Raw genomic sequence first — 20397 nt, 5'->3', positions numbered from 1 at the left:
GAGCGCTTTGGGATAAGTTCGCAGCGTTTGCCTTTCGAAAGCGATGGAAGTGATACGGTCGGGCGGGGGGGGGGGGGGGGGGGGGCAGGGGGTGTGTTTTATACATTTTACCCGGAATGATATTTTTTTCCAATTCAATTTGCTTAAGTAGTTTAAGTGAAACCGTTGAGTGAGCTTTTGCGTATGTAAATGTCAAAATTGCCATGTTTGTTTGTTTGTATGTTTATTATTTTGCCATTTTATTTTTTATCTATTATTCCGTTTATAATTTATTGGTTTCTTAGTTGTTGAATTTTCTTTGATATTTTCTTGTTTTAAAATGAGCAAAAAAAAGGAGCCACTAAATGAAAAACATAATTAAAAATTGTTTATCTCAAGTAGTGTACATGAAAACAAAATTATAATTAATTTAAAAAAAGATACTTTAATGTTGTTTTCTTCATTACTTTGTATTTTGTTTAATTTGCCTTGCCTTCATTTTTTTACATTACTTTTGTCAGGGGATTTTGCCTTCAATGTCAGTTTTAAACAATTTACATTTAAGCAAACATTGTCAAAATACTTTAAACTGCCTTAATAAAACCAAAAAATCAAATTGTTCAGGTTTTATTAAAAAAAAGTATTTCTTTTTTAACTGTAATGTACACTTTGTACATAAAAATGTTAATTTTTTTTTAAATGAAATTTCAAACACATACATATTTTCCTGCAACATGTACTGTTGTTAAGACCTTGTTAAGAATGATAATAAAACCAACAACAACAACAACAAAAAGGCAATAAACGACTGCGATGAAACATGATTCACTCGGCATTACCGCACCGCTTTTTATCTAGCTCGGCGGCAAGTGAGGTTTCGGGAGCTGAAGGAATTTCAATACTTTCCAACACGCTTCTCCAACAATAGTGTGGCCCCCTTTTTATTGCGTTGGATTACTTTTCGTTATTTTAGATGAATGCACACACACACACACACACAGCTCGAGAAGAACTCGAGTTCGCGCGCGCTAATAGCCGGTGTGTGTTCATCGTGTTCATCTGACGTTAGGCAAACATATCGCTCTCTCGCTCTGTCTTTTACTTCGTATCGCTCATGCTCTCGTTGTATCTCCTCTCCTTTCTACCCACACACGTACACCACACGCCCTGCCTCAACATCAAACCTTCATCCCTACACATCCCTTCAATCTCAAACTCGCCCTCCTCATCTCCTCCAGCCGTTCCTCTCTCTCTCTCTCTCTCTTGCTCCATCGCCCCTCCGCACATGTGTAGAAATAATCCGTTCATTACGTATTGTGTTATCTTTTCCCGTTTTTCAAGTTGATTATTTGATATTTCACTTTCGGTTTGAGTTAGTGTTCCCCTTCAAGCTGAAGCACCCTGTTCCCGGTCCCTTCCGCAACCCCTGTGCTGCTGTCGCTCTCGCTCTATCATGTGTACGGGGTCGGAGGTTTTGATATCGTAGTTCCCCATAAACCATGCTCACTCTCTCTCTCTCTCTCTCTCTCGCTCTTGCTGACGAAATGATGAGCGCGCGCACGCAAGAGAGAGAGAGCGGGAACGGATGGTGACGAATCAAAGCGAGCGGGAGGAAGCGAGCAGGGACGATTGTTTGTGTTGCGCGTTTCGACATGAATTAATTTATTTCGTTACTAAGTGAGTGCGTTGTACGCTTTCTCACACGCACACAGGCGCGCGCTCTCTTTCTCTCTCTCTCTCTTTCACTCTCTCCCTCTCTGGTGGCTGTTGGTATCTTTCTTCGGAAGGGGTGGAAAAATCCATGAGCCAAAAAGAGGGGCGGGCTGGGTGGGGGAGTGATTGGACGCGTGTTTGAATCATGTATGGCTGTGTATGGCAGCATGTTCGTACAAGCAGTACGCATGTATATGCTGCCCCGTCCCTTCCCGCGGCGCAGACCCAACATCTTCCGGATGCTTTCTCCCTTGCACTTGTGCACGGCTCGGTGAGTGGCCGAGTGAGACCGAGCACGCTCCTGCATACAACGAGCATTTAATCCACTTTCTAAACAGCTTGCACTGGTGTTCTGCTGGGAAGACAGTAGACTACACACACACACACACACACAACACACTAGATACAAACGTACCAGTTTTGATTACACGTGGGAGGAGTTCAATTTGTTTCATTAAACTTTTAATCAGAAATATGAACGAAATGATCCTGCTGATGGTGATGGCTTAAGCGAAGATAAGCACCCTCCCCCCTCCCCCCCCCCCCCCCCCCTCTCTTACCATAGCGTTTCGTTCTTGAAGTTGTCACCGGTGACTAGTGGCATGGCGGGGGGAAGCGGATTTAGTAGCTGTCATGGTGTGTTCCTGCGAGCAGGCTTAATAGTAGCTGACGAACGCCTGCCAGCGAGTGAAATCGAGACGCAGCGCTAACGAGCGGGATGGAATAAAAACAACCAAACATTTATAATGAAAATGTAAAAACTCGTAATGCAGGTGCGGGAGGAGAAGGGACAGGAGCAGTTACTGAGATAGGGGAAATTTGATGCAGGGTAGGAGTGGTGTAACCGTTAACGAATATGGGTTTTTTTTTTTATGGCACACACCGACGAAACAGAGCGAAGTAATGTGGGGAGAGAGTGTGGAGTGTGAGTAGGAGAGGTACGGTTCAAGGCAGCCGTACACTAAGAGCGAACGCGCGCGCACGCGTTTACAAGCGGTAGTTCAGTACGGGGGATCTTCATCTGGGTGTGTGAGTGTGTGTGCGCGAATGTGTCTTCCAATCTCATCCCTCCCAGGCGCCGGTGTCTTGCACGCCTGCTCTTTCCAAATACATACACGCATACCAACACACCCCCACACATACACTCGCATGTAGAACCATTAACACAGGTACATGCGTATCAGTGTGTGAGATGTTGTGCATGTATAGTTTGTTCTGTGTCGGTGTGTCGGTCATCATAGATGAAAATAGACAGATGTGTATGCTACATAATGTGACAGCTCGTACGATCGTTGTCCAAGGGACTGCGCGAGAGAGCGAGCGAGATGGAGAGTGTTGTGCGAGCGAGGGGCAACGATTTCGAGTAAACCCCGTGCTAGTAACGGGGAATGAGGAAAGCATGAGCATGAAAGGTTTTTAGATTAGGTCAGGGATGGTGAACCCGTGCTCGATGCGGACTCGGACGTTTTGTTTGGATAACTTTGTTGTGTGTTACAACAAAACATTTGTTTTTTTTTCCTTTTTAAAATGAGATGTAATACATTTAATACACATTTAAAAAATGATTCAAATAATATTTCACCTTTTTTTGACAAAATATTTCCGTTTGGACAAAAAAACTCAATCCTTCGTGAGCTAACTTGATCGAGCCTGCCAAGAAGCGGCGTTTGTTTACATATTTTTCAGGCCAAAATAATCTAGGATGAAAATCTGAGGCATGTTGTTTCTTTTATGAATTGTTGACATTGATTTTTCCCACCCACTATTGAATTGCATAAGAAAAAACAGGCTAGAAACGGTAGTAAAGGTAAAAAAGAATAAGATTTTGGAGAAAAACGGTGAATTGAGAAACAATACTAAGGTGCTAAGGAACCAGAAAAAGATAAGAGAAAAAGATAAGAAAGAACAAGAAGAACAAGAAGAAGAAAAAAAGAAAATTTAATGAGAAGAACAAGAAGAAGACGATGAAAAAGAAAGGTGAAAAATTAGAAACAGAAGAAATGTGCAGAACTTGAAGAACTAGAATAAAAAAATACAAATAATTAGAAAAAGAAAAGGAAGAAGAAAAACAAGAGATGAAAGAAGACTAAGTGGGAGAAAAAGAAGAAGAAGAAGAAAAAGAAGAAAGAAGAGCCAGAGAAACAAGAACAATATAATAAGAAAAAAAACAACATAAATGTATATGTTCTAAGCTTCTGAATTTAGTTTACGCTAGAAATTGATAAATTAGATATTGTGTACTATATAGAAGTAGTAGAAACTACTAACGGTAAGGTAATTACTGAACTAATAGCGGGAGTTGGAGATGGAGTAATATTCTCTATTTGATGGCAACTAATGCTCTTTGTGTTAGGCTTAACCGTAGTTACAGAGCATGTCAAGTGTTTTTGTTTTTAATCGAGAAATTAGAAACTAGTAGAAAATTGTTGCGCGATGGTTCACCGCTGGACATTACTGCTACACGGCGAAGGGAATCGGCCACTCGGTTGCGCACCACTGAATTAGATGGTACCATTGCTCGTTTCCTTAAACAACCACCAATCTAAGGCACCGTGCACATAAACATTCCATCGTAATTGAGAGAAGGAACAGCAACAATATCAGCTACCAGCAGAAAAAAACACTACAACACAACAACAACAACGAAAAAAAAAACACACACGACTCAAAAGAAGAAAGAAATCAAACACAACAAAAACGAAACATAAAGCAGAATAATTCAATTCAGGTTTTCCTTGTATTGCAATAAACGAGCGAATGGTGAGTTGCTGGGGAAGATGAAAAGGAGGAGGATAAGGAGGAGGAGGAGGAGCAGGAGGAGGCTGGGGTGGTGGGAGGGGTGAAATGGGCAAACAGTTCCTCCGTTCCGATGGAGTTGAAGTTGGAGGGATCGAATAAAACAAGGAGTCTCGTGCGCGCCGTGCCTCCCGTTGGTAAGGGTTTAAAGTTTCTCAACTGCCGGAAAATCCTGCCGTCTTTAAAGTGCGAGCGATTTTAAGGGAGAGATGGGTAGGGCAAGAAAGTAAGGATTGTGGTTAGTTTGATGCGTGCTTTTTATGTACTGTAATTATTACTTTTTTTTTTAACTGAGCTATAAATATACAACTCACATGCTGATCGTTGCATATGTTTTGTGCCTTTTTTGTTGTTGTTATTTTACTTATTTTTGCAACTTCTTTTCTGTTAAAAAAAAGCTATTTTTAACACAAAGTATGTCCATCATGTGACAGATGTTCAATTGTAGCTAATTGCCATTATTTTTATTTCCCATTCGAAATAAATCCTTCCCCCTATCTACCCCTCCCCTTCCCCTGCCGTTTTTCCTTTTGTTTTCCTCCTTTCCAGGGCTGCTACACCCAGCACAGCCGAAGTGCGCGTGAGGGACGTGAGGGAGGGAGGGAGCGGCTAAACAAAAACCCCCAGTAGGGCAATAAAACGCGAAGCAAACAGCTTCGGCAACAATGCAAACGCCGAACAATAACAACAAACGGTTCATTATGAATATGAAATATAGCGGGAGCAAATTTCGTGTCATGTTATAGCTGATTTCTAGGTTATGTTACGATTTTTCTACGCTTCCTTAATGCCCCCCCCCCCCCCTCTCGCCGCCTCCCCCACCACCCGGTTCGCTCTTGTGTTCCCCGTGGCCTCGTATCCAAACGTGCGCCCTCTCGCTCTAGCGCGCCCCCAGCGCCCCTATTTCCGCCGGGGCGATGGGGAAGTCTCCGCGTATATTGGGTGCGGAGAGCGCGTCGAGCGGGTTACGGCTGTGTGGGAAAGAATGTATTTGTTTCGGGTGCAATACCAAGTTCCAGTCAGCAGAGCCCCATGTACGCTACCAATCCATGCAAACTGTGCAATCAACGAAGATGACAGAGGAGAAGAAGGAGAGAGAGAGAGAAGGATATGTACGGAGAGAGCGAGAGAGATAGAAAGAAAGAGAGAGAAAACACGCTCCGCAAACAAGCCGCTCTCCTCGTTCGATACCCGTCTTTATATACCAAAATGTAAGAAAATACCAGCACACACTTCTTCTATCTCGATCTATCACAACACACACACACACACACGCTGCTGTGAGTATGTGTGTTTGCTTTTGTGAGTGGTGCGTTTGATAATTGTGCTGTTGTTTGCATAATCACGTGTGCTTTCTATTTTACTACCACACCACACTTGGAGATGGAAGTGAAGCATTACGCACCAGCTCAGCTGAATACATATATGCGCAAGTGTGTGTGTGTGTGTGTGTGTGTTTGTGTGCGTGTACTTCGCAACTGTGTATACATCTATCGCGCACATAGCAGCGAGTCTTGGGAACAGAAATCCTTCGCAAAACCCGAAACGCAAATGCTGAGGCAACACCGTATGATCGTGTGTTTTTGTTTGTTGTTTTCCTGGGTTTTTTTTTTGTACCATGATTATTTTTTCACTAACTTTTTTTACTCCCTTCGCAACATCCCAACCTTCCCCCAAACCCCCACACCCGTTGTTCTCTCTAACGGAGAAGCCAGAATACCGGTTTGACCGATTTTGGGGTACCAATGGGGGGGAAATGTTTTTCTCTCCTCTCTTTCGTGCCCGGTGCAGCGAAACGAGGACAGAAGTATCGCATCCGCACTACCGTGCGATCTTTGCTAGTGTTTTTTTTTTCGTTTCTTTGAGATAAAAAGTTATCCTTCTCGAGAGGTGTCTATTAAATTTAACATTTATTGCTGCCCTTTTTGGCTGCTTAACGGATCACATCAATAAAATTCTGCTCAACATAAATAAACAAGCCACCTACATGGTGAAGTCGTCGAGCCAAGATTCCGTTGGAAGTTTGGGGTTATTTTGTTGTAGAACAAATTCTCGTAAATTTCCATTTTAAATGTTATGTTGCAAACGATCATTAGGGACAAGTTAAGATTTGATCCAAAATTTTTAAAAATCAGTTGTTGAAACTGCGGCAATAACAATACAAAATACAATTAGAATCTTCAGGAGGATTTTCCAATGAAATTTAAATAGTATAAAATAGCTAACTAGAGCCACCATTATATGAGATTTTTATTATATTATATGAGATTATTATTAAGTCATTGAAAGAGCTTCAAATTTCTGGGTAATGTTTTATAATGTAAGCATAATTTCAAAGGCGGCCAACAACATAAACAAGATCGTAAATGTTAATATCCTCTTGAAATCTCTATCTCTCTATCTAATCCTATCTCTAATATCCTCAGTTGCCATTGATTTTGAAAGATTTGCTCAACGTTTGCGATAGCTCACAATACTGTTCCCCGCTCGCTGACGAAACGGGCCCCCGTAAGAACAGTAACACCCGAGCGTGCCGCACACACAGCGAAGCAAACGTCAAGTGTATGTGAGAAAGCGCGCGCACTGTGTACCGACGGCGGCGCGCGTGTGTATGCGTCCGGCTGCATGTGTGTTGGTGTTCTGAGAAACTCAATCAAAGAGCGCAGTTGGGCCCTTAAGTGCGCGAGGGTGCGAAAGAGACAGCGAGCACACACGTCTAGCGAGTGTGCGTGTGTGTGTGTGTTGGAAGGGTAAGAGCTTGCAAGCGAGAGAGAGAGAGAGAAAGAGAGAGAGAGAGAGAGAGAGAGAGAGAGAGAGAGAGAAGGAGAGTGAGAGCCACGCTTGAAGGTTTGCTCAGCTTGTGTGTAGTGCTATTTTCCTCCCAAACAGCGTGCTCCCGTGCAAGTGTGTTTGTGTTGCATTGCGTCTTTCCCTTTTGCGCCTTTGCCCGCGACCCTCCCTGCCGCACGCGTACGTCACACACTACGCACACAGGCGCACACAAAGCACCACCACCACCACCGCCGCCACTCTGCCACCCCTCCTCGGTCCGCCTGATGCGCGTTCGAAGCGCGAGAGCGGTTTCGACTTTGACTCGGGGCCCTCGGGTTTCGGTGTGAAGAAATCGAAACTTTTTGCTTCCTTCCTTCATTCGGTCAGCATCCATGGGAGCATACGGCTGTCTACTAAGCGAGCTGGTGGGTACGTCCGTCGTCGTCACCGCCAAACACTTAACGGCAGGGCGGCCTGGCGAGCGTTTTTGGCGTGAAACTACTCGTTGTGCTCGTCGTCGTAGCGGGGGGGGAGGGTTCTGACTGGGCGCCGAAAAGGCTCCGCGAGAACGAAAGCACGTGCCCCCCAACAACACCCCTTTCCTTCCCCCACTCCTCTATACTAGTGTTTTTGTTTCGCGGATTTTGTGTTTGTTTTTGTTTACCTTTACCGCGCACGAGACGAAAGTTGGTGGTTGGGCGGAGGAGCGCGTGTTCAAAATTGACCGAAAAAAGCAAACCCCCCGGCAAATTGTTGCTGTGCCCACGTTGTGTGCCGTTGTGGTTGATGTTGAAACTATTGGTTCTGACTGTTGCGCGCAGTTTGAAAAGGTTTCCATTGTGAACAGGACGCTAGTGGACGGGCAGGCAGGTAGGAAAGGCAAGTGCGAAGCTCGATCAAAAACGTTTCCTTCCGCGCGAGAAAGTGCACCAGTTTCAGGCACAGTTCACCAACGGTTTTGTCGATTTGTGTGTTTTGTTTTGGCGTTTTTTTCTTCTGTTCTCTCTCTTAAACAGTGTGATTATGACATAACACGCGGGGGCTGCCCGCAGCCAGACCGAGTGACTGAGCTGGTGGCGCAAAACGAACAGGCCGACATACACACAACCACACACACAGACACACACGCAACTGGTTGGCACAGCAAACGAGTGTTTGAAGGAGCGCAGTGGCGGTTAAATGAGACTTGCTTTCAAGAACCCATTTTTGTGCATTTTAATTTTCAAAAAATAATAAAAAATAAAACAACTTACGATTAACAAAACAAGTGAGTGTGCGAGTGACTTTGTGTGTGTTTGTGTGTGTGTGTGTGTGTGTGATGTATTAGATAAACAAAAAAACAACAACTAAATGTGTCCATTCTGCCGCCAATCGTCGATCAAGATCAATCCCCGGGGCCCAAAGGTTGTGGCCCCCAGGCGACAAGATATCTGCAGCCTGTGTCAGCGCGGCTCGAAAGTCCTTATTCAGGGGTGCGCGGTAAACAAAACAGAGCTGCAACTGCCGTGCGTGTGCGTGTGTGTGTGCGTGCGTGCGTGTGTCGGTGTTGTTGTTGAGTGCGCGCGTACAGCTTCCGCTGGATTGGATCAACCGCCAGTGACTACAATCAAACTTCAATCCCCGTACGTCGGCCTCTCGTGCACGACACGACACGACACAGAAACACTCCAACTACAATGCTCGCAAGCCGTTATCCTGTCGCTCTCTATCGTTCTATTTCTCTCCATTATCTCTCTCTCTCTCTCTTTTTCTCTTTGTATCAGCGTCTAATATCAATAACTCCGCTCGAAATAACGATCGCCCGCGTGATCGATGGGCAGGTAGATCAGTTTGATTGCATTTTATGTTATCCAACACACTCCCGATCCCGACCACAGGCCCAGATTGTTAAAACAGGCTTTAGGCTTTAAAACGCAGGTCGGCAGTTTTTTTTTTCGGCTTTACTTTATTTGTGCCTCGACGTAAGCACGAAAACACTCTGTACAAACAAAGCTCAAACGAGAAGAGGATTTTTCTTTCGCTTCCAACACTGCTGAACGAAAAACTGTTCCACGTTTTTTGTGGGACTTCAGGGCGACCGTTTATACGCGGCCGCTGTGGCTGTGTTTTCGCTGATTTGATTTTTATTGGTGTGCGTTTTATGACACCGTTTTATGACACGTTTTATGTTTTTTTTTGTTGGTGCCTGGCCCGACAAAAAGAAAAAAAACATAAAAATATTTAAAAAAAAACTGACTGAAAGGAGAGGGGAGAGAAGGAAGGAGGAGAGTGCATAGGAAATACAAAAAAAAAAAAAAAAACAAGCCGAAAGGACACGAGAGAACAGAGAGAGAGCGAACGCACGGGTACAGAAGAAGAACAGAACCTGGAAACACAATCAACCAACAATCAAAACATGCACCTCAGAGTGCAACAGTGTTCCGCCAGCGTGTTCGTGCTATAAACATTGCAGCAACGACAACAACGACAACCACCACCACCAACACCACCATCAGCACCTATATACGCATGACGGCGACCACCAACACGTCCTAAAAATGTCATTAAAAAAAAACTTATCAAAAAAAGGATGTCAAATGTCAAAGAAGAGGAGTAGTTTGGGACAGTAAAGGAAAGAGAGAACAAACAAAAAAGAAAGAGAGATAGAAAAGAAATAGTTTTAGGAAGAAGAAGAAGAAGAAGAAGAAGAAGAGCAGAAGGAAGAAAAAAGTGAGCAAAACAGATGAAAATGAATAATGGAAAGAAGAAAAAAATTGAAATCAGTTGGGAGGGAGGGAAGAGGGGATGAAAAGATGAATGATGTAGCATAGAATTCCTCTCGTTACCTTTTGGGACGGCTGGGTTGTGTGTAGGAAAGGCGAAGAAGGCAAAGGGGGTACGAGAGAGGGAGCAAATAATGAGCTGTGAGATTGAGTTTGTTTATGTGTCAGAAGCAGAAGGAATTGGAGCGAGAAAGAGCTCGCGAAAGAGAGCGAAAGAGAGAGAGAGAGCGAGATGCCTTGGAGCAAAAAGCAATAAATAGTAAACACTAAACACAAAATAAGGCGAAGAGTGCAATAGAAAAATTGGATACAGGCCAGACAGTGGGGGGGAAAGGGGGCGAAAAAAAGGTAAGACAGAGTAGTGTGAGTGCGCAGGGTGGAAGGGGGAGATAAAACAGGAACGAGCAGAAACGGGGGAAAACAAGAGGCACAGAAAACAAATAAAACCGGTTAAGAGATGAATGTTTGATGGATAGGAAAAGATTGACGAAAGGAGCACACCAGCGCAAGGAGAGGGAAGGAGAATCAACGAGAGAAAGGGAGATAGAAGGAAAGAGAGAGAGGAAGAAAGAGCAGAAAAAAACCACGATCGATTTAAACGAATGCATGATTTAAAATGATTTTTCTGTTGCTGTTCTTTACATTTGGATTTAATTTTGGGATCACTGCTTACGGAACAGAGTGCTACTCATTAAACAAGGGAAAACAGCAGCCTACAACTAAGATTTCAGAAGTCGAAATAATAATCGAACCCGTTCCTATCTATTGTTGCTTTACAGCCAGTGTAACGTAATTCGCACGTGTGCGTGAAGAAAGCAAGAAAACCGTCCCTGCCAGGCAGCAGCTAAAGTCGTCGTTACGGGCGACATCAGCAAAACAGAAAACAGCCAGAGAAGCAGCACAAATCTATCAATCAGAGAAGGAGAAGTACAAAATTAACAATAGCGACACACACGGGCTTAATTCGCTCGCTGCGCACTCACCAGCGCCAGCGGTAGTAGTGTGCGAGTGTGTTGGCTTTTTGCGAGTGTGCGCGGGCGTTGCGCGCGCTCGGTGTTTCGGCGTGTGTGCCGGTGCGTTTGACTTAGTGCGATTGTAGTGTGCCAAGGCCCGAAGCGGGTGGTTTCCAGTCAAGTCAACAGTGCTCTCACACATGTGAGCGGAAGTGTCTGTGTGTGTGTGTGTGTGTGTGTGTGAGTGCGCGCGTACCCCAGTGCGTATTTCCTGTGTCCTGCGTGCGTGCGTGCGTGCGTGTGCGTGGCAGTTGGTCGTTGGTCAGTAGTGGAGGGAGCACGGAAATACTACGGTGCGGTGGCGGAGAGTGCCGTGGAGCGTGGAGCCATGGAAACTAGCTACAACACGGCACCGATCGGTGCTGGCAGCAGCGAGTTCGACATCAACATGTTCGACCAGTACGTGTACAAGGTTAGTATCTGCGTAGTATCTTCGGGCACTGAACCTCAGACGGAGGGGGGGGGGGGGGGAGGTGGGTGTTCATAAGATATCTCCGATCCTTATAAAAGTTGAGATCTAGAGATGTAGGTGTTTGGATATGAACAGCGCTGGAGGTTTTGAGTTTGAGTCTTCAAGTTGTTCCAGAAAGTACAGATAGGGTTGGGTCATTTAAGAGTTCAAGCAATGGGTTCACATCGAGCCGGTCAAAACACTTCAAAGGCTTCGGTATAGCAGTTTTTGGATGTTAGATCTTATAGATTAACTGGACGTAAAGGTTTTCTTACATAGAGCAAGATCTTCTTGCAACTTGAAGCTGAACGCTCAGCTGCGCCAAGACTTCTTGCTCACTAGCCTCGGACAATATAGCGCTGCCTTAATTCTCTTTAAAAAGAACCAGTAAAGAGCCTACTTTCAATAACCCAGGTTGCGGAACTATTGTGTCTGAAGAGCTCCAACATACTCTGTCATGTAATCTTTGAGTTCCAAAATATTAGATTCCTTCGATACACCTAACGTGTGAAGAAAACGAATAGAAGACATCTATTAAGAGAACTTCATATCATGATACTCCAATCATTGGTTCCTCATCATTATTTTGATACATTCTGTACTAAAGTAACTAGATCCTGACTAGCAGCGAAAGAGATAGTTAAGATACTTGTTAACAAGTGTATTGATAACGACCCTTTCCAACAATGAAACCGAGGTAAGAACTTAGTTGCGTTAAGTTTTATAAGATCTGCCAAGCTATGACACAATTCCAAGTCAATCCAATTATGACATAATTCTCTACCTTCCAATATGTATCCAACGATTCAGATATCAAAAAGCATGTGAGATTATTTAGAGGGCGATTCGAGATGCAGGAATTCATGCTCTACGATCTGAACTGAATGTTATTGCAATGAACTACTTGAATATCAATGCAAGAATATAGAAAATTTAAAAAAAGAAGTATATAGTCAATCAAACCAACAAAGTGTGCCAGAAAGTGACTCATCTCTTGTTCAAAAAAACAGTCCCACTTTCGCTAGCCGTGCTATATAGAGCTATTTGTGAGCTCCAAGCGAGATAGAAATTACATGCGTTCGGAGATTCGTTCGGAAGCGGACGCACTGACGGCAATGGCACGCGTACCGGAATGGCGCTGGAATGGGGATTCATCGACGGATCGGTGGCTAATTAATTCTCCCATTGCTGCCATTCTAGCATAAATTCGGAATCCATTCGCTGCAGCTATTTGGCATGCATTTGTTACGCGGAATTTGATAACTTAAAGTTTTTTGTTGTGATTGGTTCGGTTCTCGCGTCTCGGCAAACGCAGAAACCAATTCGAATGTGGTGTGTTTTATTTTCTCAATGGATAATATAGCATTGCCATCCATTGCCATGAGCAGTTACTGGGAACAAGATTGCTTTACTTGTAAACTGTTTAATTAAACTTCGATTCCGCGTACGTCAGCGTGTGTCTAGCACTCAGGATCTCAGAACTTCTACCAATTGGATTTCCAGTTTTGATTTACGGCAGAAAATGGCCCGTATTTCAGTATCTGCTACGAATTACTCTAGGTTCACCGACGTTTATGATCAGCCCTGAAGTAGACATATATTCACAGCACTAATATGATAACAACTTGAAGTCAATTAATATCCCTTCCGATGTAAACCATCAGCAAAACACATTCATGAATTAATTAAGAATGAACGCTGTGAGTTAGTTGAATTTAGACCAGCGTGTTACGTTCGACCCAGTGTCATTTTCACTAAAACGCAATGGCCGATGAACTCCGATAGATGCAGATAACCAGCTCTAGAGCTGTCGGTTAGACGGACGGTTTGTTTTATTTCGCGGATGACCCCGTGGTACGCCTCGCTTGCAGTGAGTTTGCTCGGGGTTTACGAGCGACCCTGCAAATGGTAGCTCAGCGCTCAGCGAATGGTGCCTACTAAAAGCAGCATTTTGTTTCGTTCTCTGGACAGGATGTTAAAAATGTAGTTTAAATACCACCGTGAGCTGGGGAACAGTTGCTGTTGACATTTGTTTCAGATAATGCGTATCCAGTACGATTTGATAGATGGATTATAGTTGTAGAATGCGCTGAATGAAAATGGCATTGTAACCTTCAGTTTTTTTTTCATTAATTTTGATTTCTTCAATGTTTGCCGAAACCATTGCGACATCTGACAACTGTTGCTCGCTGTGCGAAAATGGCATTAAAATCATACTTCCCCAAGTTACGAGGTAAAACAAGTAAAACATTCTTTGCTGTACCATCACGGCATTAAAAATTAAACAAAAGTGCGTGGAAAAAGATGTTGACTTTTCTATGCTTTCCCTCACCTCTCAACCCTATCAATACACATACTGTCGTACTGTTGTACCTGTACTAGGTACAGGAGAAACAACAACAAAAATCGGAAGCAAAACAAACAAATTCACTTGTTGTTTTTGTTGCGGAAAATGTCGACCTCTCCTCCGCCATTCGCGCACCGTAAACGGGCACGATCATTAGCAAAATATGTAAACAAAACGTCTGCAAATGCAATTAATTAAGGGCAGAATCGGTAGGGTATGCTTTTTTCTCTTTTTCTCTCTCTCTCTCTCTCTCTCTCTCTCTCTCTCTCTCTCTCTCTCTCTCTCTCTTTCAACGCTGTCACCGGTGCACCGAATTTTTGTTTCGCGCTATCCTAGAGCGGCGCCTCTAATGATTGTTCCTATTCTTTTTTTTTTATTATTTTTGCTTTTTGGTTCAGGACCGAAACGCGCATCGATTGATGGAATCCGCTTGCTTTTTCGGTCTCCCGCTGTGTCCTTGCCCGTCCCTCCTTACCATTGCACCATGCTTTACACGGGCACGCACGCTTACATCAGCGTTGTAATGCACAGCAACATGCGTGCATAAGTTGCACAAACTCATCACCACAAAACACAGGGCAATTGAAAGGGGACCGTAAGAAAACAAATAGTTATGCACACGCGCGTCCCGCTCCGCCCTTCGGTTCTGCCGGTGTCGTGTTTTGCTGTTCTGTTGTGTGTGTGTTGTTTTTTTCTCTCTCTTAATGGTTAGTTTGTTGTTTCATATGGTGTGGTAAGTGTGCGTACTTTCCTTTCCCTCTCCCTCTCTCTCTCTCTCTCTCTCTCTCTCTCTCTCTCTCTCTCTCTCTCTCTCTCTCTCCGTCCTGTTCGAGCGGTGTTTTCTCTTTTTATGCGTTCCTAATTTTTGCTGTTCCCTCTTGTGCGTTGTGTGCGGCGCTTCAACCCTCCCCGGAACATGCAGCTTTTTGTAGCTATTTTGTGTATTTTTGCCTCATGCTTCGCTCTAAATCAGATGCAACTGTTGTGTGTGTGTGTGTTTTTCTTTTCTTCTTCTTCTTCTTCTTCTTTAGCGATGCGTTTGCTTGCGCTCTCTATTTTTTTATTTGCTTCGCATACTTACCGCAAAGACCTGTGTCTTTTTGATGTTAAAATCTTTCATGTTTTACTCTCCTTTTTCTCTCTCTCTCTCTCTCTCTCTCTCTCTCTCTCTCTCTCTCTCTCTGAATGAATTGTAATTGTTGCGTTTTTGTTGTTGTTGTTGTTGCTATCTTCTGCTGTTCTTGATATCATTCTTTCACTTTCTCACTCTTCCCATCTCTCTCTCTCTCTCTCTCTCTCTCTCTCTCTCTCTCTCTCTCTTTCATTATTCTTCGTTTGCTGTAATGTTTTTCCTTGTATTTTTATCTGTTCCCTTTTGGATCGTCCATCGTTCCCCGTACCGTTGCCCCGTTTGCTCCCCGTCACTAGAATTGGAACGAACGGCGAGCGGTGGCTGCTGAGGAGCAGGGCGCAGCGGCTCTGGTGGTGGTGGTGGTGGTGGTGGTAGAAAAATGTTGTTAAACAGGTTATGTATATGTGTGTCGAGAAATGAGGTGGAATGGGAAAATTGATCGAGCGACTGGGGGAGAAAGAAGAAGAAGAAAAAAAAAAACAGTAACAGGGGTCGGAAAGGTTGTGCAGAGGGAGGGAGAGAGGTGGTATAGCAAACAGAGTCGCCGTGTACAGCGCGCAACCGAAACCGAAAGATGGATGGCAAATAGGGAGAGGGAAAGATAGAAAGAGTGCCAACAAGAGAAAAAAGCAAGAAAGAAAAAGAGAGAGAGAGAGAGAAGCAAAAAGATGCGAACGATGAGATAGAGATGGCATTTTACAATCAGCCCAGTCTGTTCGGAATTGCATCCGTGTACCAGCGGCAAACTGTCCCTTCGCTCCTCGGTTGTACCACGTAACGCACACACACACACGCACACACACACGCACACACGGGCAGACCGATTTTCCTGCTTTGCTCTTCGTTATTTTTATCCAATTTTGTTTTCTTTTGTTGCTTGTTTCCTCTCCGCCCTTCCTGCATTCCTGCCGTTTGGGCCCTTTTCTTCCAGTTGCGTACTGGGTTTTATTGCTGTTTTGGACTTGTTTGGAGTTTTGTCTTTTTTTTTTGCCTTGGCTCTGCTGTTGCTGCTGCTGTCGTTGCGTTTCGCGTGGAGACGTTTTTTTTTCGTTTTTCTTACAACCCACCCACTATCTCCACACTCGTTCGCCTGCATCGTTATCGACGGCCTCGTTTTGGCGTGTGCGTTTTAGTTTTTTTTTTACCAACTGTCTTTGATTGTTCGAGCGCGTTCTGCTAAACCTCCAGATTTAATAACTTGTTGTAGTATTATAGATGTATGGGTGTGTGCATCAGGGTGGAAAAGTCTAATTTTTATTTTCATTTTTTGACATAATTCAAAACTGCTGCCTTAATTTATCACTAGCTGTGCTTGTTTAATGATCGTTTCACTGTATTTCCCTCATCAATTATTCATAAAGCACATCTATACATAATGTAACAATTTAGCAGAATAGTAGGATAAAAAAAAAAAACAAACACGACGCACAATTTTCCTCCTACAATGAGTCAACCACTCTCGGCTTGGGAAGGGAAAACAAATCCCCTCGGAGAAAGACATGAAGCGACCGGTGGAAGTGGAAGAATGCCAGAGTGGAGTGGTACGGAAAATAAAAGTGGCATGAATCGATATCAGAATGTAACTGTGTATAATAAAAGCAAATGACAGAAATGAGAAGGACAGAAAAGAGCGAGAGAAAGAGAGAGAGAGAGAGGGAAGAGCAAGCAAGAAAGAGTAAGAAAAATAAATGCAACTGCATGTGGAAGGGGGTGTCAGGAGGTGGAAAGCAAGGTTATTCGGTAGGCAAGCGGGGGGAACTGTTGAGTTTGTGTGCCTGGAGAAAGGGGTGGCTGAGAGGAGGCGCAGGATGGGGGAGGAAATAATAAAAAAATCAGAGTTTCGAAATAGAAACTCAATTAAAGAAATGTGTTTCTGTGTATGTGTGTGTGTGTGTGTGTGTGCATGTGTATAGAGAGGAAGAAAGAAGAAGCTTTCGAAATCGTTAGCCAAATAGCTAGCGACGAAAGATAGAAGCAGAATGCATGGGAAGCCCAGGAAGGTGGAAAGAGACATAAATGCAGAAAAGAAAACAAACGGTAAAACGGAACGCAATACATTTGTTAGAAGAAAAAAAAACACACACACGATTCGAGAGAAGAATGTAAAGTGTCCAATGAGGACGAAATGTGCTGCAAGTGACGGTACTAACGGCCGGGGAGGGGGCTGTTGGCAAGGGAAGCACTAAAAAAACCATGCATCAAAAACCATGAGATAACGATTTTGGGTTGAGTTTGTAAGTCGAGCGCTTCGAAACAGGGATTGAGAGACGCATCGCAATGAAACAGGAATTAATTATGTTACTGCATGATAAATATACATTGCTCCAACTCCTGCCACCTACACCCCGCGCGTGCGCTAACCCCTGCCCGGGGCTCGTCGCACTTTCTTTCACTTTTCAGGCCGGTGTGAGTAAAACGCGCTTGTAGGTGGTGCGGGAAACGGTTTGCATTTAATTTTCGTGCGAGCACATGCACTTCGTGCTGCGCTGTGGCAAAATTTTAGACGGGCGGGAGAAACATTTATTCAAATCATTTTCCATCCTTTCCGCGCGAGTGTCGTGTGACGTAAACTTTCTTCTCGTGAGCACTAGCGCCACCGATTTCCCCGTTCCCCGTGTGTCGTGATTAGTGCCTGAAAAGGAGCACAACAGTGTTCGAGTACTTGCTCGAAGTATGGCATAAAGCGATTTTTCATCGAATTATGTTATAAAAGCTCTTTTTGCATGGAAGGAAGTCAAATGTAAGGTTAGAAGTTTTTTAGTAAACTGCTCGAAAAGTACTCGAAAAGAGCTCGATTTGTGGAAGTAAATATTTCCGGTGTTTGCAAACCAGGTTTTTGCTGTAAACTAGCTTTTGCACAGTCAAATAATAACTTTTCAGTCAATTTTGCAACTGCTCGAAAAGTGCTCGAACTACTCGAAAAGAGTTTTACTTGATCTTTTTACCGTTACGATCACTGGAGCCGCAAAACAACCGTTTTAAAACAAACATGAGTTGGAGCTTTTGACCTAAACATACATTGTTTTTCCAGCCATTTGATTTGGTTCACTTTTATCAAAAATCACTGCACAACAGAACACAGCACTGCTGCAAATAAAACCGCAGGCAATAAAAAAAAGCAAGCAATAGTTTACTGCCCGGCAGTGGCAACTCGAGGGGCCTCGAAAAATAGCGTCTCTGCCCTCATGCGAAAGCAAATACGGAACTGGCAGTACCGAAACATGACGAGGGAAGGTGGTTAGGCGAGAGGATGTGTCCTACACCCGATGCGATGCTAGAATGATCTCAAAAGAAGCTGAAGGTCAATGTGATTAGCATGAGCAAAACTTTATGAGCTTCAATTGAAAGCAGCGAGCGATCGCGCGAGCAGCGTGCTCCGTTGGAGAGTGTGATGAAGGGGGGGGGGGGGGGAGGGATGAAAGGGGGGGGGGGGGCGGAAGGAGTTTTTGGAACCGCGTTATAGTTTTACAGCCCTGCCCAACTGTTCACTGTGACTGACGCAACAACCCTGCCGCTGCTCCAGCCAGCCGTTTGGGGTTTTACTGCTTCTTCTTTCGCTCTCCTCACATGCTTGGGTTTCCAAAAAAAAAAAAAAAAAAAAGCAACAAAAGCCAATATTTTATAGCACACCGATTTCCTTCTTAACTAAACTAATTCCAAACTTCATCATCCCCCCGCGCCACCCTCAATCGCCACGCACCACTTTTCCACTTAAAATATTAAGGCACATTGTTATGCAGGGTTTGTCGCTTCGTAAATATATATATATTAATCTATTTACAACAAACGGCAACAAACAAACAATGGTTGCTCTCTTGCAGCCGCGTGTTCGACAAACAGTTGCATTTTTCATCAACCCTCTTCCCACCCACCCACGCACTGCTCCCATTCCTGCATCCAAAGGAAGAAAAAGAAAACAAACAAGCGCGCACACACACACACCTTGATGACACATTTCGTTGTGTGTGTGTGTGTGGGGTGGCCTCATTACAAAAAATGATGCATTTATTTGTTTCGATCGTTTGCTTTACTTTTCAAGCGTACGTTTATTATGTTTCAGTTTCTTTTTTAAAATAAACCTACCCCCCCCCCCCCCCACCTCCTCCTCCTCCCCACCGCATTGTGCCGCACTATTTCCAGCGATTTGAAATTGTTGCATTGCTGGCAAGGAAAAAGAAGAGCTAGTAGAGAGAGAGAGAGAGAGAGAGGGGCAGTTGGTGGAGCAGTGGCTTAATTTGTTTGTTACCCGATTTCCTTCAAAACCGTTCGCGTTTCCGCTTACGGTTTTTTTTTTCGTTTTTGTTGTCCATGTTGCTTCTTTCTTCTGTTCGCTTCCGTGCTTCCGTGTTTTGATGCATTTTTTGTTTCACACCTGCCTGCTTGCTCGCACACCGACACACACACACACACACACACACCGTTGGATTGTGCAAGATGCAAGATGATGTTTGTGCCCTCCGCTGGATGCCAGCCCACCCCCGCAGTTTCCGGTGGGCCGACGTGGGCCGACCGAACAGTTGTGTGATTAGGTGTGGGATGATTAGGACGCCAGCAAAAGACAAAAATACATACCTGAATGCAAATGCATGTCCGTGTGTGTACGGAGGCCCCACTGGATAGTCCGATGGAAATGGGGCCAGATTGAAATGTTTCACTTTTTGGGGTGCGGGTGCGGGTGGCACCGAAAAGTTAACATTTGGCTCAATATCAAAATAGTTGCCCAAACCATACTTGACAGGTGGTGGAATAAAAGGTGAAATAAAGCCTGCGAGCTGTAATCGAATCTCGCAGCTGTGGTGGACGCTGATTTTTCCATTGCATCTATAATGGAGCAACGTTTTCGTTCGTGTTGGAATAAAATAACCGAAAAAGAAAAAAATCGAATACAGTACAGTGTGCTGCACGCAATTGCAAATATTGCAAATGGAGTAAAGATGTTGCACTTTTTGGAACGTGGTAAAACCCCCGTGTTTTTCTTTTTCTTTGGTTCGTTAGTCGCAAACGCAAACAAACTGAAACAACATTAAAAAGCGCATTACTGCGAGGAAATATAATGCCGGTTTAAGTCAGCTTTTTATTTCCTCTTTTTTTTCATTTTTAAAACATCGGTCCCACCACCCGGAGGGGGAAACCCCAATGCGATGGAAATGGAAAATTTCGAGCTCGAGCTTTAATTGTTTTGCTGTAGATTGATTTTCTAATTGTGCATTATGGGAGAAAGAAAACACCATCGTTGGCGCTCGAACTCCCTTGTAATTTCCGCCTCGTTCGTCACACAAACACACATACAAATAGATCACACTGCTGTGACAGTACGGTCCGGACGTACTGTGTATGTGTGTTAGAGAGAGAGAGAGAGCGAGAGAGACCGAGCAACAGCGCAATAAAGGAGGAAATGAAATTAAAAGCATATATTTTTAACTAACGCCATG

The 20397-nt window shown here is 44.0% G+C and overlaps 1 protein-coding gene across 2 annotated transcripts in view; it reads left to right on the top strand.

The window, feature by feature from the left end:
* The first annotated feature begins 7562 nt into the window (after positions 1–7562).
* The window catches only part of LOC120959398 (TOX high mobility group box family member 3-like), a 55487-nt gene continuing 42652 nt past the window's right edge, over positions 7563–20397 (top strand). The window contains exons 1-2 of one of the 2 annotated variants that reach the window (XM_040382718.2): positions 7563–7685; positions 10802–11447. In XM_040382718.2, the coding sequence (XP_040238652.2) occupies positions 11364–11447 (84 nt within the window). In that variant the 5' untranslated portion in view covers positions 7563–7685; positions 10802–11363. Of the gene's footprint in view, positions 7690–10801; positions 11448–20397 lie in introns of both variants that reach the window. The other variant, XM_040382726.2, reaches the window with a different exon arrangement.

Source organism: Anopheles coluzzii, chromosome X, assembly GCF_943734685.1.
Source record: "Anopheles coluzzii chromosome X, AcolN3, whole genome shotgun sequence".
Classification (NCBI taxonomy): Eukaryota; Metazoa; Arthropoda; class Insecta; order Diptera; family Culicidae; genus Anopheles; species Anopheles coluzzii.
Note: the sequence above shows the minus strand (reverse complement) of the source record. Positions and strands in the feature narration are given on the sequence as shown.